Source organism: Perca fluviatilis, chromosome 22, assembly GCF_010015445.1.
Source record: "Perca fluviatilis chromosome 22, GENO_Pfluv_1.0, whole genome shotgun sequence".
Lineage (NCBI taxonomy): Eukaryota > Metazoa > Chordata > Actinopteri > Perciformes > Percidae > Perca > Perca fluviatilis.
This window is the reverse complement of record NC_053133.1, coordinates 25,027,842-25,045,440: the sequence shown is the minus strand read 5'-3', so window position 1 is coordinate 25,045,440 and position 17,599 is coordinate 25,027,842. Positions and strand designations below refer to the sequence as shown.

The following is a 17,599-nucleotide window of genomic DNA, read 5'->3' as shown; positions in this document are numbered from 1 at the left end:
ATAAGTCTGACAGATACTTTTTTGTGAGAGAGAGACACACACACACAAACACACACACACACACACACACACACACACACACACACACACACACACGCAGAGAGCACTCAGGGTGATAACAGATTGTTGTAGAAGCTCAGTCTGTATCAACTCCAGCTGTTCGCTTGGCATGTTTAGAGACGGCATCTTTCACTGGATTCACACCACGACACCCTCTCTAAACACACTTCTCAACATTCCTCTGTGTGTGTGTGTGTGTGTGTGTGTGTGTGTGTGTGTGTGTGTGTGTGTGTGTGTGTGTGCAGGAAGCTCCACTGCACGAGGAACTACATCCATGTGAACTTGTTTTTGTCGTTCATGCTTCGAGCTGTGTCCGTGCTGATCAAAGACGCGCTGCTCTTCTCAGGCGACCAAAACACCGACTGCAGCACGCAACCCTCGCTGGTGACCACACACACACACACACTTGTTTAATTGAACTTAGGGGGCAGTTTCTGTCAACTTCGCTATAGTTAGTTAATATCCACCTGTAGAAATAAAATGGATAGAAAAGCCACTGACATTGAAATCAACATAGCAGAATGGTCAGAGCGTATGAATCTGTATAAACCGACTTGCGGCGAGTCACCTTGGTGAGGTTTTTCTGTTACGGACAAACGAGCATCAGAGTAGTAACCTTACAAGTCTGCTAAATGAGTGAAATTTTACAAATTAAAGGCAGGTAATATTTTTAAGTTTACACAATAAAGTTCAAACAATATATAAAAAAATATATTGTTTGAAATGGTCTTTACATTAGATTACGTTCGGACAGATATTTAGAAATGATGTTCAGGCTCGGTCACATCAGCGTAATGAGCAGTCCTTCCAGAAAAATGGGAAAAAATACTTTTTTTGTGATTGTTGCTGGCAAATATCCTTGATTATGCAGCAGGTTTTCTTAAAAAATGCGATGGAATATGCGGGATATTTATGCAATTTTATGCGATGAAATTGCGGAAAACCGGCAGTTTATGCGGCGAAAGTGCGGCTTATTTGAAAAAATGCGGCCCCCGCATAAATATGCGGACTTGTGGGCAGAAGAGAGATAGAGAAAGAGGAAGCAGACGTGTAGAAGCCACCGGAGCAGAGCTGGTGGAATAACTTTAAAGTTGTGTACACTCCGAGGCCGAATCCTGGATTCGGTGCATCCCTGCTCATTATCAAATCATATTTCATTACAATCATTACATTTCAGTGTTATTGTGGTTACATTGTTGTGGTGTTGTTGTTGTTGTTGTAGGTGGGCTGCAAGGCCAGCCTGGTGTTCTTCAACTACTTCGTCATGGCCAACTTCTTCTGGCTGCTGGTGGAGGGTCTGTACCTGCACACGCTGCTGCTCGTCATCCACAGCTACTCCACCCGCCTCTCCATGTACATGCTCATCGGCTGGGGTACGCCACACCACAACAGGAGCACTGCAGGATAGTTTCTAAAGTTTTTACAAACTGAGTCTTTGTTAGTGGTCGTGAAAATATTTGAATTCATGGAAATTATCCTCAAATTTTCTACAATACATACGAATATTTTCACATTTCTTTAAGAATATATGATGGGATATTAGGACTGTATTCTTATCTTTCTATTATTTCAATATATACAGACAGAGAGAGAGAGAGATAAAGACAGACAGTCATGCTGGTGAAAGTGTATTTCCTGAAAGGTTGGGTGGTAAACGGTCTCCTGGCTCTCCTCTCTGTGTTCGCTCAGCTCTGTTCTGCTGCCATGCGACACCTTCTTCCACCATCCATCACCACTTTGCCAACACTTCCTCCCTAATGCATCAACATTCAGCTCCAGCTGTTTATTGTACGTGTGTGTGTGTGTGTGTGTGTGTGTGTGTGTGTGTGTGTGTGTGTGTGTGTGTGTGTCATATTTCCTGCGTGGCACCTCGTGAGGATGTGCAGACTGAGAATCTAAACACACTTCCTCTCCTCTCTCCTCTCCTCTCTCAGGAATCCCTTTAGTTTTCATGATAGCGTGGATCATATGCAGGGTACAACTGGAGGACACGAGGTGAGTCTGCACGTCTAAACAAGACGACTGCCAGCCTGTAGTTTACAGAAAGAAAAAAATTAAATCTGATTAGATAAAATGACATTGGGTTAAATAATTAAATGCAGGTGTTCAAACTGTACAAACACAACATATATATGTATGTAGTATTGTTCATTCAGAAATGAATACACTACATAGACTACATTTCAGTTGAAAACTGTTTAGCTCTGGTTTTTGGGATTGCCCATGTGTCGATTGAGAGAATACTTTAACTTGTGGTACTTTAAACTTTAAAGTGCTCATATTATGCTCATTTTCAGGTTCATAATTGTATTTAGAGGTTGTACCAGAATAGGTTTACATGGTTTTAAAAAAACACCATATTTTTGTTGTACTGCACATTGCTGTAGCTCCTCTTTTCACCCTGTGTGTTGAGCTCTCTGTTTTAGCTACAGAGTGAGACATTTCACTTCTGTTCCATCTTTGTTGGGAGTCGCACACGCACAGTAGCTAGGTAAGGACTACTAGCCAGTCAGAAGCAGAGTATGAGGGCGTGCCCTGACAGTACCTAGGTAAAGACTACTAGCCAGTCAGAAGCAGAGTATGAGGGCGTGCCCTGACAGTACCTAGGTAAGGACTACTAGCCAGTCAGAAGCAGAGTATGAGGGCGTGCCCTGACAGTACCTAGGTAAGGACTACTAGCCAGTCAGAAGCAGAGTATGAGGGCGTGCCATGCTAGCAGCTAGGCGAGCATTATAACGTGTGTTACAAAGTGACCCACGTTTGTCTCTGAAGTAAAGGCTGGACTACAGTAGAGCTGTTTGGAGCAGTTGGTGAACAGTGTTTCTGTTGGAGATGGTAAGTCTCTTTGGGGGGGACTTTGGGCTTTTTTCACTTTGTAAACCTATAACGTGCACAAAAAATATAACACAATAAAGGAAAGGGAAAAGCCAAAAAGCATAATATGAGCACTTGTCATGTCCTCTGTTACTCTGTAAACCAATAGTCCCCCTCCACTCAAAATGTGTTTATTGTTGCTTCACTTGAATGTTTGTGCAGAAGGATGTGCAGAGCTTGTTTCTGCTGAAGGAGGGAAAGTTTCCTCTGAGCTCAACTTAAATCTGAGGCTGTATTCGAAACCGCCGAAACGGATGTGAAAGTATGCAGTACTGCGTTTGTCAACAGTATGCAGTATGACACTGTTAAATTGATTTATTTTGCAGTGTGCTCGGCCAGGGTTAGCCAGTTTCCGTTTTTTGGAAAGCAGAAGTGACTGTGACAGAAGTGACTGTTGTTGTGACCGTTCCAGCCCATGGTTCCAGGGACACAGTAGGAGAAGTAGACTGGTCTGATGCATTCTAGGGCTGGGTCTGAATATTCAATATTCGGATATTTGTACAGTGGGTAGGTAATTGATTTTCAATTTTAGGATTCAAATATTTTTGTTTTGGTTTTTCCTTCAATACTGTAATAAAGTTGAGACTAGGGAGGCACCGAATCAAGGATTTGGATTCGGCTTTTTGACGGGGTTCGGTTTCTGCCGAACCTTTGAATTTTTCCCAACCAACCGAAAAACGCTTGCACTACGCGCGCTACGCTGGTCGATGTAATGACGCCGCCGTTGATTACGGGAAGGTGTTTACGTAGGTGGACCGTTCAATGCAGTAGGCTGTGAGAAAGTGGAAATGGATCTTGTGCGCAGAAAAAATGTTGTTTGCCAGTACTTTCAGTCAAAAGAAGACCATTCAAGTCCAGCTACATGTTCAATTTACAGTGCTGATTGGTCTGGTGGTGGCAAGGACACTAAACAATACACAACATGGCCGCTGTTACAACATTTGCTATGAAACATCCGAAAGAATAAGAGTTGGGCATGAAGGAATCTACAGACAGCACCGCTCCAGTGGAGCTGCTCAGTGGCCAGCAGATCAGACTGTGGTTGTACCGGGCAGCTTCCAGGTATGAATGTGTGCAACTGTGTGAATGTGATCAGGGCGTTCCTGCAAAAGAGAGGTTGCCTCTCAGTGAACCTTCCCTGAATAAATAAAGGTTAAATAAAATAAAAAAATAACAACTTCAGGTACGGCAAAGGAAGGACAGTCACAGCTTAAAAACTGGGAGTAGGATTCGTTATTCGGTTTCAGATTCGACAGAATCTTAACCAGTGGATTCGGTATTAGGCCGAACCCCAAAAAAACTGGATTCGGTGCATCCGTGGTTGAGACAGATTCAGCTTTTGGAGAAACTCAACTCCACGTCACGCTGTCCAGTCATGTAACCGGGGATCAGACTTGTCAGTGTGTTTTGAGGCGGTGTGAGATTCCCGTTCAGCAAACAGGAAACATCCCTGCCTCTAACATTTAAAAAAAGATTAAACCCATGTGCTGAACTGCCCTGGAGTTTGTGTAACAGTGGACTGTTTCCTGCAAGAACAAAGCCCAATAGCTCCATCTCTTCTCTTTCTTTCCACCACCACCAAGACTTTGAATATTCACAGTTGATTAGTACCAAAGCTTCGAAGGACAAAAAGTGGTATTCGGGACAGCACTAATGCATACTGGAGACATCCCGGTATTTTTGGCAAACTGCGGAATTTACTTTTGTTTGCATACATGCTATATTTTGTCCAAATCAGTTCGTACTGCTGGTAGGTGGTTTCGAATACATCCTTAGAGCAGCTTCTTAGTTTGCTTATAAATCGTGCGGGCCTGGTTTTAACAAAACTATAAAAAAAACTATAAAACCCTTATATTGATTTATTTTCTTATTTCCAGGTGTTGGGAGTTGAATGACAACCCTGTCCCCAACAGACTGATGAACTGGCCCATCATGGCTTCTGTCATTGTGAGTTTTGCACGACATCTTATTATAAGGAAGGAGGTTATTAGTTCAGTTTAGTTCAGTTCAGTTTAAGAACATTATTTCTCTCTGAATTGTAGTGGAGTAGAAGTATAAAGTGGCACGAAGAGATGTCTCAGATTCTGATCTTTCTGATGTTGAAGAACAAACTTGATTTACTTACAGGTCTCTTTCTTTCTTTCTTTCTTTGTGTTTTTCTCTAAGATCAACTTCCTCCTGTTCATCAGCATCATCCGCATCCTGGTGCAGAAGCTGCGCTGCACTGACGTCGGAGGAAATGAGCAGTCGCAATACAAGTACATATTTTACCGCTGACCTTTTTATCAATTAGGTTTTTACATTTTAGAGCGCTTTTAGGTAATGGAAAAAAAAAAAACTCTGCATACTCAAGTCTGTACACAAATCTACTGGATTTAGCCAGCTTTCATTCAGAGACCTTCTTTAGTGCAGGAACAGGTAGCAACAGGGCTTTCAGGTGACATAATGAACCATCTGGCAGCCATATTGTAGGTCCTAAATGTTTCTAATCTTTGACATCTCTTTGAAAACCTTCATGTTAAAGTCAACCTCACTGAGGCCTAGTCCACATCTACACCGGTATTTTTTTTAAAACAGGGTCTTTCCCTCCACTCTACAAAAATCCCATCCAGAAACGCATGGTTTAAAAAAAATGAGCATGCCAAACCAACAGGCCGCTGTGTTAGGGCTCCTGCACACTGCCTGCGTGGCGCGAGCGTGTCAGCTGCGTGGAGTGTCCGTTTTTATTTCGGCTCCCATGTTAACAGGTTAGAGCTTGCATGCTGCCTGCGTGATACGCACGTCTCAGGCGCAGCTTGATTCGCGTCGAAAACGCGTGCCTGCCAAAAATAGGACCGCAAGCGTGTTGGAAGTGTTTCCAGACAAAATAGAATATAAAAGATATTTATATGTCATTTTGACAAAAATACATTTAATAAATGACATTTCAATGTTTGAAAGTCTCTAGGTTTTGACATAAATGCAGATATAAATGCAATTAAAAAAAATAATAATAAATAATTATTGATTTTTGAAATATTGCACCTGTCAATACAGAACGGAATATTCTGTAGCCTATTTTGCCGTCAATACTGCCGACATTGTCTTTCCTGTAATCAAATCAGGATATATTTATGAAGTTAAAGATAAATATATGGCGCGTATGTGGTATGGCGCGTGGCGGAGAACGGAACAAAACAGCGGTGCAGCCCAGTGGAGAATCAGAGTTATCCTTGGCCAATCAGAAGCCTTAAAAACAAAAAAACTTCTACCAGAAGGCGACCTGGCTACAATGGCGCATCGATCGCTCCGTAGCATTCGGACACCTCTGTTCCTCAATATAGAGAATGAGTAACTGCACTGCTGTGGATAAAAAAGAAAAAGGTCCGGTTAGCAGTTATAACCAGCACTATTTTGGACACGTCCGCCATTGCTCGAAATGCCGTCTCATTTGTCACAAAGGAGATAAGGGCGCACACTCTGACGTTACCAGACAAAAACTCTGTTTTCCCCGTCTACATGACAACACTGAAAACGAAGTTTCTGAACATCTTTAACCTGGAAGGAGATCTGTTTTCAGTGACCTAAAACACAAGTTTGCATGGACAAAATACCACAACCCTTGGAAAAGTTCTGTTTAAAAAACAAAATGCCTGTGTATGTGTGGACTAGGCCTCAATCTACGTTCTCCGCCAAATATGACATTGACATTCTGACATTCTGTTTGGTCTATAAATACCAAGCCCATTGTTTTTGATTTTGAACAATTTCCAATGTAATGTCTCATCCCAAACTTTTAGTGCTTTCAGAATACACTGTTTAGTTTGCAGTGGTTTGGAATAAACAATGTCCTCTTGCTATTAGCCAAGATAAAAGGTAAATGAAAGCGAAAGAGGAAAAGGGGACATTTTTATCAGTTATTTAATATTCAAAATAAGTAGACCATTTCCTACATATTTTGGAGGAGAGAAAGAACAAAAATGCTGCACTTTACACTAACCACTTGGCTCAGAAATGAACATTTTGTCAATAACAGAAGCATTTGAAAACACTGTTGGTTTGTCGTGTGTATGTGCGTTTTCTCTAGACGTCTGGCGAAGTCCACCCTCCTGCTGATCCCTCTGTTTGGGGTGAACTACGTGGTGTTAGTCTACCTGATGGAGCCCACTGACAGAGACATGCAGCGTGTAAAGATCGTCTTTGAACTCGGCCTCGGCTCCTTCCAGGTAACATATTTTCACAGGTTTGACTCATTTACGTACATGCACATTCCTAGATAAACACAATGTGTTGAATCGTTTCTTGTGCTGGGGTGAGAATAAATAGAGGATGTTAAAGTGTTTAATTCAGAACTTAGAAAGGTTGTTTTTTGCCCACTTTTGGAAAGACATGAACATTATTGCCTGTTTATTGCCTGTTTTAATCTTAAAGGTCCCATGGCATGAAGATTTCACTTCATGAGGTTTTTTAACATTAATATGAGTTCCCCAAGCCTGCCTATGGTCCCCCAGTGTCTAGAAATGGTGATAGGTGTAAATCGAGCCCTGGGTATCCTGCTCTGTCTTTGAGAAAATGAAAGCTCAGATGGACCGATCTGGAATCTTCTCCTTATGAGGTCATAAGGAGCAAGGTTACCTCCCCTTTCTCTGCTTTGCCCGCCCAGAGAATTTGGCCCACCCCTGAGAGAGAGACATCATGGCTTGCAAACGAGCAAAGTGGCAGTTGGTCAAGGCCACACCCCCTCCACCTTGCCCCCCCTCTCTCCTCCTCAATAGCTACAGACACAGAAATGGCACATCCTAAGGAAAGCTCATTGTGGGACTGGCTCTAGTGGCTGTACTTTTGCACCAAGGATGAATTTTGGGAAAGAGACTTCAGATACAGTATTAGGGGACCACTAAGGTCTATATAAAAGAGACTTCAGATACAGTATTAGGGGACCACTAAGGTCTATATAAAAGAGACTTCAGATACAGTATTAGGGGACCACTAAGGTCTATATAAAAGAGACTTCAGATACAGTATTAGGGGACCACTAAGGTCTATATAAAAGCATCCGAAGAGCACCATGTCATGGGACCTTTAAATAAAACTTAAAGGTATAGTGGAGGATTTTCCCGAATTCTAGAAAAGATCCGCCCTCTCCACTTTTTGAAAAAATGCACCCCCCCCCCCCCCCACCCAAACCCCTAAAAAACTCCCCCTCTCCCTTCTCGCCAATAAAGCGTGCACGAAAACCCCCCCCCCCGCCGCCGGCAGCGAGTGCACTGTTTACAAGTTGCTGTCTGTATGGTTCATACAAGCCTACTTTCCAAAAGAAGATTTGCACTTTTTCACAAATTGAGATGTTTACCGTGTCTGTGCGGTGCGTGACTTGTGCCAGGGCTAGCATCGCTAATCATAGCTTACATCAACTTTCACTAGCAGTGATTTTAAATGGATTTCTCCAAATAGCACGCCAAACTTTACCTGTCGAGTAGAAACTTCGCGACTGAGGCATCAGTGGGAAGCCCAGTCTGTGCTTTTAGCGCACGCCAGCGTGTGAAACATTCTCCCAAAAACACTCCGGTCTTGTTTCTTTCTTCAGAGGCCTTTCTCTTCTTGTCATACAAGACAGTAGTAGACACTCGTAGCTCACCACACATATACACCTGAAAGTATTTATGCGCAGAAAGCGAAAACTACCCTAGGGACGAGCACGTACGACGGCCTTACGTAAACATAGCGCCAGAATGATTGACAACTAGGAGGACCAATAGTCTTGATGATCCACCCGGAAAAAGAAAATCCTCCACAATACCTTTAATTTCTTATTTTCTCATTTAATTGTTACTTTTATCTCCTCCAAACTCGGTCTTAACTCAAATGTGATATTTTGACAAAGTCCTAGATTCAGTACTTGACTTCAGAACTAATCTGATGCTTAGTTTTTAAAACTGCAGATTCCCTCTGAAATGTTAATGTGTCGTCGGTAAAAATGTTTGCTTTTATGTCAGAAGCCTTTTTGTTAGTACAGTACGTGCTCTTTTGAAATTTAAACTCCTCTTACAAAACTATAAAATAATGCTTAACATTAACAGTTGTGTTTGTGTGTGTTTTAGGGTCTAATTGTGGCTGTCCTCTATTGTTTCCTCAACAGCGAGGTGAGTCTGCGCATGCGCACACACACACACGCACACACGCACACACACACACACACACACACACACACACACACACACAGATTTTCTCCGCCTCACACACGGACACTAAACTCTTCTTTGTTGGTGCATGAAAAGGTCCAGAGCGAGCTGAGGAGGACGTGGAGGAGTTTATCACTCAAGCGTTACGTGGGGCGGGACTACAGGCTGCACGCCATGTCTGTCAGCCGCAACGGCAACGAAAGCTCTCAGTTCCCCAGGAACTCCCGAGCTCAGTCCATCCTGCAGACTGAGACCACCGTGATCTGACCGGGGGGGGGGAGACGTTCAGAACTGATGCCCACATTTTAGGCAGATACAGTCAAGGGTCAAAGTCTCACTGAAGGACACTTTGTTTGCTCACATATTGTTTGCTCCTGCTGCGATTGAACCTGTGACCTGCAGACGTTTCTGAGGACTTCTTGTTGGACCGTGACACCCCCCCCCCTCCCAACAAAAAGGTACGAAAATAGACAATACACCAAAAAATCTACAATAATCATATGTATACATGACAACACCATAAGCCCATCATACACGTCTCTCCCCAGCACAAAGCTTCTTAGGAGCCCTCCAGAACGCCAACACAGCCGGCAATCCCCCCACCAACCCCCATTAGACATCCAAGCTGGCAAACCGTTTATATGACATTTTTCCAAACGCCGCAACCCTAGCCATCTCACAAGCCCACTCCTGGATTGACGGCACCCCTTCGTTCTTCCATCCTCTTAAAATAATCTGTTGGGCTATACATCACTGTCTTCAGCATTTTATTAATTCATGACACACATGAAACCGTTTGTGATTTAGGGCTGCAACTCACGATTATTTCCATTGTTGATTAGTCTGTCGATTATTTTCTAGATTAATTGATTAGTTGTTTGATCTATAAAATGTCAGAGAATTGTGGAAAAATGTGGATCAGTGTTTCCCAAAGCCCAAGATGACGTCCTCAAATGTCTCGTTTTGTCCACGACTCAAAGATATTCAGTTTCCTGTCACAGAGGAGAGAAGAAACAAAACATTCACATTCAAGAAATTGGAATTAGAGACTTAATCTTTGCAGCTCTAATATTATTTAATATTATTAAAGTAAAGACTATAAGTCCAAAATACTGCATCAGTTTTGGATAAACACACTCAACACACTTCTATATTCTCAGTTGTCTCATATTTTTCTGGGAGACAGCTGAGTGTCACATCTGTTACATTAAAGATATACACCTAAAGGATTATTAGGAACACCCTACTAATACCGTGTCTGACCCCCTTTCACCTTCAGAACTGCCTTAATTCTTTGTGTCATTGATTCAACAAGGTGCTGGAAGCAATCTTTAGAAATGTTGGCCCATATTGAGAGGATAGCATCCCCCACACCATTACACCACCACCACCAGCAGCCTGCACAGTGGCAACAAGGCATGACGGATCCATGTTCTCATTCTGTTTGAAGCAGCTGCCATGTGATTGGTTGATTAGATAATTGCATTAATGAGAAATTTAACAGGTGTTCCTAATAATCCTTTAGGTGAGTATATATACAGTACAGGCCAAAAGTTTGGACACACCTTCTCATTCAATGCGTTTTTTAAATTTATTTTCATGACTATTTACATTGTAGATTCTCACTGAAGGCATCAAAAATATGAATGAACACATATGGAATTATGTACTTAACAAAAAAGTGTGAAATAACTTAAAACAAAAAAGTAGCCACCCTTTGCTTTTTTTATTAATAAGGGAAAAGATTCCACTAATTAACCCTGACAAGGCACACCAGTGAAGTGAAAACCATTTCAGCTGACTACCTCATGAAGCTCATTGAGAGAATACCAAGGGTTTGCAGAGTTATCAAAAAAGCAAAGGGTGGCTACTTTGAAGAATCCAAAATATAAGACATGTTTTCAGTTATTTCACACTTTTTTGTTAAGTACATAATTCCATATGTGTTCATTCATAGTTTTGATGCCTTCAGTGAGAATCTACAATGTAAATAGTCATGAAAATAAAGGAAATGCATTGAATGAGAAGGTGTGTCCAAACTTTTGGCCTGTACTATATATATAAATAAATAAAAGATTGCTTTCTACAAACAACTAAGAAGCATACTTGCCTTGTACAGAGAATGATTTTGTATTTTATGTCTTGTTTTTTACACACTTGAGTGTATTAATGTTGGTTATGTACATGTCGAGGGAGATATATAAGCTTTTGAACACAACTGCAAACCTGTGACTCCATATGTTTATGTATAAAAGCTTCTTTCATAGAGAGACTGAGTCATTTTTGTTCTTTCTCCCACAAGTATGCACTCACATACATACTCCAAACTATGCATATGTTGTAAAATATTATGTATATATTATAAAAACTGGTAGCACATTTTTTTTGCTGCTTTATATGCATTGTGTAAGCACTAATGCTCAACCAGGTGCCCCAGTGTAAAAAAATGTATGCGGTGGAGTCGAGTTTAATCCCCGCTCTAGTATTGCATTGCCAGCTCTATTCCTACAGCGCTCTAGATTAAGGTCTGGCTACACGACAGGTACATTCTGGGATAGGAGAAAAAAAAATGCTAGAGTTGTTTGCATTTCTTTAAACCAATCACAATCGTCTTGGGCGGCACTAAGCTCCAGACGCAGCAACGGTGGCTCTGCTAAATAGTCTCGGGAAGGAACTTGTTTTGGTGGAACATTTGCACCCACAAAAGATACAATATACAATATTAAATTAAGTTAACTGTTGACACAATACAGTAACGTGAGCTATTTAAATTAGCTGGATACATGGTTAAACATAATTTGTGCTTACCAGTGTATCGCTGTGTGTACTTCGTCCACAGCAATCCCACCAATCGGTCCCCAAATGTCCCAGTTAGAGAAGAAATGGCGTAAACATATTCTTTGTAAATCTGTACAATCATTCTCTGAAAGAACCAAACCGGCCTACCTTGTTGCACGGTCCAAATTTTCTTTAAAACTTCCAATTTAAGTGCGTAGCTTGCTAGCTCAATGTTTGTTGTTTCCCTTAGTGAAGGGAGTTGGAGAACGGCAACGCACAGAGAGCCAAAGGTGAGGGACATGGATGTCTGGCAATTATCCTGGAAATGTACTTCCGTTTATCGGACTACCTCCGCTCTAAATCAGTGCACAAGGTGTGTTAGACTGCAAGTAGCAATACATATCAATAGATGTTGACAATACTGAACATGCTTCCTCTTACTGGGGAAACTAATCTGTGCATGGATTAAACTGACAATATTGATTTAAACTGGACTAACCTTTTCTCATATTTTAGTGACCGTGAAATAAGAAGCACATTGCACTCTGAGGTGTACTGATGAAAAAATAACTTGTGCATTATTTCTCATATAATAAAATGATATATCAAAGGGTAATAGCACAAAATGAAAAGAGCATACAGATAAGCATTGCCATAAAGATGCAAAACTCCAAGCTAAGGGAGTCTAATATAAAAACCCTGCAAGAAATCCTGCCTTCATTAAGGTAATGTTCAGTTTTTGCTCAAATTGTTTGAGGTTTTTATACAACTTTATGACCATTTAGGAGGCTCCGATGCTGTTAGTAGTTCAATAGTTCTGCGTTATACCGAGGGGTGTTTTTTGTTGTCCCAATTTATATCACTGAGGGTACATTAACATAACTTTTCTTGTGTTTATATTTCCATTGGCCGGAGTAAATCCATTACTGCTGTGCATGTTTATCTGCACTTGACAGCTCACTCTGATCCATGTTAACAAAGGTCAGAGGTCAGTGAACAAGAGAGCATGTTAGATAATAAACTTGAGTGTGAAACTAATTTATTGTTGGGCTCCTATATGTTTCTCCTGGGCCGGCTCATGTTTACTTTGGATTGATTGTGAAGCATTTCAGCAGCATTTCTAAGAGATATTATCTTGTTGGTAATGGTAAAACAGAGCCAAAGACATACAAGATTGATACTTAGGCAAACTTTAATGGCAAAGAAGTAAAAAAGGGCAAGGTACATTTTTTTCAGAAGCACAGGCAGCTGTAGAAGGAGTTCATCATGTCTCAGGCTGATTCATCACACTCAAATGAGATCAATTCAGATTTTGAGCTGAATCTCTCAGGCCAAATGAGAAAGAACACTGTGATGGATTGCATGAAAAAAGTCCCGCCTACAAGACACCGGATTGGACAAGCCCCAACTTCCTGCCAACCAATCAGTTCAAAGCATTCGGACTACTTGATTTTGTTAAACGTTACTCCGCAGCGCTGTGGAGCTAGCTAGGTGGCAATGCGAGACCAATGCAACTGCAACTTTGTATGATGATTTTGGTAAGAAATGACTGTGAGTATTATGAGTTAATATGAATAGTCCGCCCATATTTTAATGGTAGTCATGAAACCATTTACTTGAAAAAAATAGTAGGCCTACGTTATAACATTACATATTGTGGCGTTTGTCATTAGAGGTGTTGCTAAGTGTTTGCGCACGGGCGCAATGCACTGTCTGCGCATCTGAAAAAAGAGCGCGGTAGGGTAAAATAAATAGCTAGCTAGCTAAATAAATAGCTAGCTAGCTAGCTATTTATTCTGCTGCTGTTGAGATATCAAGCTTTGTGTTGGAGGGGCTGACAAGCAATTGATGAATCCCCAGCTGTGGAAGCGAGAGAAAAAACAGTTTTGTCGAGTTTATAAACGGGAAAAGCTCCGGTTGGTTGTTTATGAAAGGTATCTGAACAGCCAAAAACGATGTTTTCTCTCCTTACAATGGCTAACAACGACGAGGCTAGCTAAATGGCTAACAACAGTCTAGCATTGTGTGTTAATTTTTCATTTCTTACCATGAATGAATGTTGGTTTTTAATGTCCCTATGTGTTTAAGCAGGTAGTAGTCATATGAAAATTCACTTTTTCACAAAAGCATGGAATTAGCAGTTTGCGGCTCTGGACATTTTTAGAAATGAAGCCATCGCCAAAACGCCAGTTGGCGGCGGCGATTTTACTTTCCGCCATAACCAAATTATGTATTTTGCATCACATTTCCTGAACCAAACATGATAACATAGAATAAGGGGTGTCTACCCCAATATTTTGATGGTCAAGAATTACAGTGATACCATATGCAATATCATAAAGTGTTGAGGTGAGTAGTTAATTCATTGACATTGAAGAAGGAAATCACAGTATCGGAGAAGGTAGGCTACACTTTATATTATAATGTAGCCTAATCCTTTTGTTCATTAACCCTGCCGAGACAGTGGCTGTAAAGAGTAGAACAATATGGCTTAACAACTTAGCTTAAAAAAAATGTGTCAATCACACAACACAGATTGAGTTCGGCCTACTTAAAAAAATATTTCAGCAACTTGTTTGATTGTTTTGTTTAGTGCTGCAACTAAAAATTATTTTCATTGTCGAGTAATCTGTCAGTTATTTGCTTGATTAATCAAGTAGTTGTTTGGTCTATAAAATGTCAGAAAATGGAAATGTCGACCAGTTTAAAGCCCTCTACAAACTAAACAACTACGCTCTACAAAGCAAAGATACACATGCAGATAAAATGTACTTAAGAATGTACTAACCGTATGACTTACCCTGGAGAAATTAGAGGTAATCATTTCCTTTTGTTGCCCTCAGGTCGTTGACTCCGCATCGTGATGTACAGTTGGTCTCCTGCTCATCATTTCAAAGTTCACACTGGGCTCCAAATGATGGCGTAAGTCAGGCTACATTATACATACAGTACATCAGATTTATTCTCTGTTTCTTTATGGTAAATGTTTCCAACTGTCAATTCAACAGCAATAAAAACTGCAGCCTCCAAAATAATCATAAAGTTGAATCAGCACTTCTAACAACTCTAAAACAGTTTTGAACAGTATAACCTTCATGACGGTAGGATTTATAGTAGGACTCTTGTATTAAACTGGGAACACACCGCCCGCGTAAGTGTCGCGTAAGGCAGCGGTCACAAAGCGATCCCTCTCTCTCTCTCTCTCTCTCTCTCTCTCCGCCCGATAGAAAGAGACAGGATGTGTGTGTGTGTCCGTCACTCTGTCCATTGGTCTCTGCCTCCGTGTGCCTGATCGCTTGTCTCGCTGTGAGAAGTCAAGACAGCCAAAATCATCATAAACCTGGCTGTTTTATTTTGAAATGTGTTTATTTTGGTAAAATATCCGGCTGCACTGTGGTCTTCCTGTATGAGATTACCTGCCTGGTTTGACACGTACGCCAGGCAGGTAATCACATATCGCGTAAAAAATAGAGAGATGCCGAAACTATCGCTGCAGCGCGGGGTGTGGCAACTAAGTGAATAAGCAGTGGGAACATTCCAGTTTTGTTTTTCACAGTTGCTTTACACCTGGACGTGCCACTAGATGGCACTGGAGTCCAGTTGAAAGTTCCACTATAAACATATCACCTGTGCCAGTGCTTTTACATTTTCCCAATTTATCTGGCAGACCAAATTTAATAGCACAAAAATATTATTTAAGTTCAATTGCAGTTCAACAGTCAAAGTGTAGGCTATATACAAGGTTTCCCTAAACTTAATTTGTTCTCTGCCCAATAAAATTCACTAACTTATAACTTTTGTTTGATGTTTTTTGTGCAACTGTGGTGCTCTTGTCAAGCAACTTTTGCAGAAGCTTTGAGAAATAACAAAGAACTTTTAAAGTGTAAAGTGCAGGTTAACCACCACAACCAGTTAATATGTAAATAAAGTGCTCAATATGTATATATTTAAACATTTCTGTCTTAAAATGTGTTAAAATAACATTTATTGGGGTTTCTTCAAAGGTAGCATGTTTTTTACAGTAACTGGGTGATGACATCATAAGAGGGAGTAGCAACCCATAGCAGGTACATAGACAGACCAACAACGGGACAATTTTATCAATTTTCGCCATCTTATTCATCACTAAATTCACTTCTGAGAACGTTTTAGGCGAGAAATTAACTGTTTAGATTTCGAATATAGACAGTCTTGCGAAAATCGTTGCCGAATTGACAATTTGCTTCAAAGTTTTGGGAGTTGAGAAGCTCCATATAGTGACGTGACAACCAGCAGTGCCTGCCCCGGCCGTTGGCTCGTCGCTTGGACAGTCTCGCTCGGACACCCTGCTGTAAGCCGGAGGTCTCTCAGACCGGTCTCGTAAATAAGAGGCTTTTATTTCGCCGTTGACGGATCGTTTGTTTAAATATCACAACACATGTCCATCATAAACGGGAACCTGTGGCCTTTCAGAGTTAAACTCAACAAGCACCTGACAACCTGCTGGCCGGCCGTCTTTAACGCCCACACGGCCACACACACACAACACACAGGGCCACAGCGCAGCAGGCAGAGGAGAGAGTGGGTCATATTCTTCTGCAGTGAAGTGTTTGCCGCATATGATGGCTGATCATGATGCTGACCATTTTTGCTAGGTCTCCAATATAACTGCTAGCCGTGGCTGCTAGCCTACTAGCCGTTACTAACGGTAACTCTAGTCTTGGAGTCCCTCTTATGACATCACACCCCGCCTAGTGGAAGGGAGGGGGGGTGCTTAAAACCACTGTAATAAGTACCAACTTTTCATATTATATTCAGCATTTTGTTATAAAAAGCCATACAGAACAATGGTGGGCGGCTCTAATCTTTATGTTTAATAAGCACATTGCTTAACTTCATGAAAAATTTTTACCTGCAATTTACACTTTAAAGGCACCATAGTGGACGGTGGGGAGAGATGTAAGGGAAGCAATTTAACTTTTTTTCTTTTCTTTTTTTTTTTTACAGCTTGATTTCTATTTCTTGCTTTATGCACACAGTCATCAAAGGATATAGGTTGTGCATCCAAGTTCCAAACTAAAATGAGGGCAGTCCGGACAGGCAAACACAATTAAAACGACACACACAGGCAGCGATTAAAGAGCAGAGAGCAGTCCAGGACAGGCCCAATTAGACGTTTTGTTGATTTAGATTCACTCACATGATTACCACAATACTGAGCCAACATTTTAATCTCTTATTTCAGATGTTAAAATGTATATTTTTAACCACTATAACTGGTATTCCCCATCATCAGCTCCTACTACACCCATCTGTTAGTGGTGGGTCTTTCAGTTTTCTCATGTTTGACCATTTAAGGAGAGGTTTTCTTTCAGCTAATGCTATATTATAAGATGAGATATACTTGAAAAAAACTGGTATAGTTATGGAATTTGAAAACTGCAAATTCCAGGCCTGGAAAGGTTTTGAAAAAGATCCAGAAAGTTTTGGAAAAGTCATGGAATTTTTTTTAACACAGCATAATAATATGTCATTAATAAATGTATTTTCACGTCGTCTTAAGGTGTCTACACACCAACCAGACGGCCGACCCTCGGCAGAAAAGCCAGTCGAGATGATCAGTCTCCCCGTGTTGGTCCAAAAACTGCCACAGAACACACCAAAAAGACGAGAGGAGACGAGGCATAATACATCCCTATAACAGCAGGCGGCGCTAATCTGTATTGTTGCCCAAGAAATGAAAACCG

The 17,599-nt window shown here is 41.1% G+C and overlaps 1 protein-coding gene across 1 annotated transcript in view; it reads left to right on the top strand.

Annotated features, from left to right (window-relative positions):
* The window catches only part of LOC120552232 (vasoactive intestinal polypeptide receptor 2-like), a 51,019-nt gene extending 41,462 nt beyond the window's left edge, over positions 1 to 9,557 (top strand). The window contains exons 6-13 of the mRNA XM_039790082.1: positions 306 to 444; positions 1,283 to 1,433; positions 1,995 to 2,055; positions 4,812 to 4,881; positions 5,101 to 5,192; positions 7,001 to 7,139; positions 9,015 to 9,056; positions 9,192 to 9,557. Of these exons, the coding sequence (XP_039646016.1) occupies positions 306 to 444; positions 1,283 to 1,433; positions 1,995 to 2,055; positions 4,812 to 4,881; positions 5,101 to 5,192; positions 7,001 to 7,139; positions 9,015 to 9,056; positions 9,192 to 9,362 (865 nt within the window). The 3' untranslated portion in view covers positions 9,363 to 9,557. The remainder of the gene's footprint in view (positions 1 to 305; positions 445 to 1,282; positions 1,434 to 1,994; positions 2,056 to 4,811; positions 4,882 to 5,100; positions 5,193 to 7,000; positions 7,140 to 9,014; positions 9,057 to 9,191) is intronic.
* The last annotated feature ends 8,042 nt before the right edge of the window (positions 9,558 to 17,599 follow it).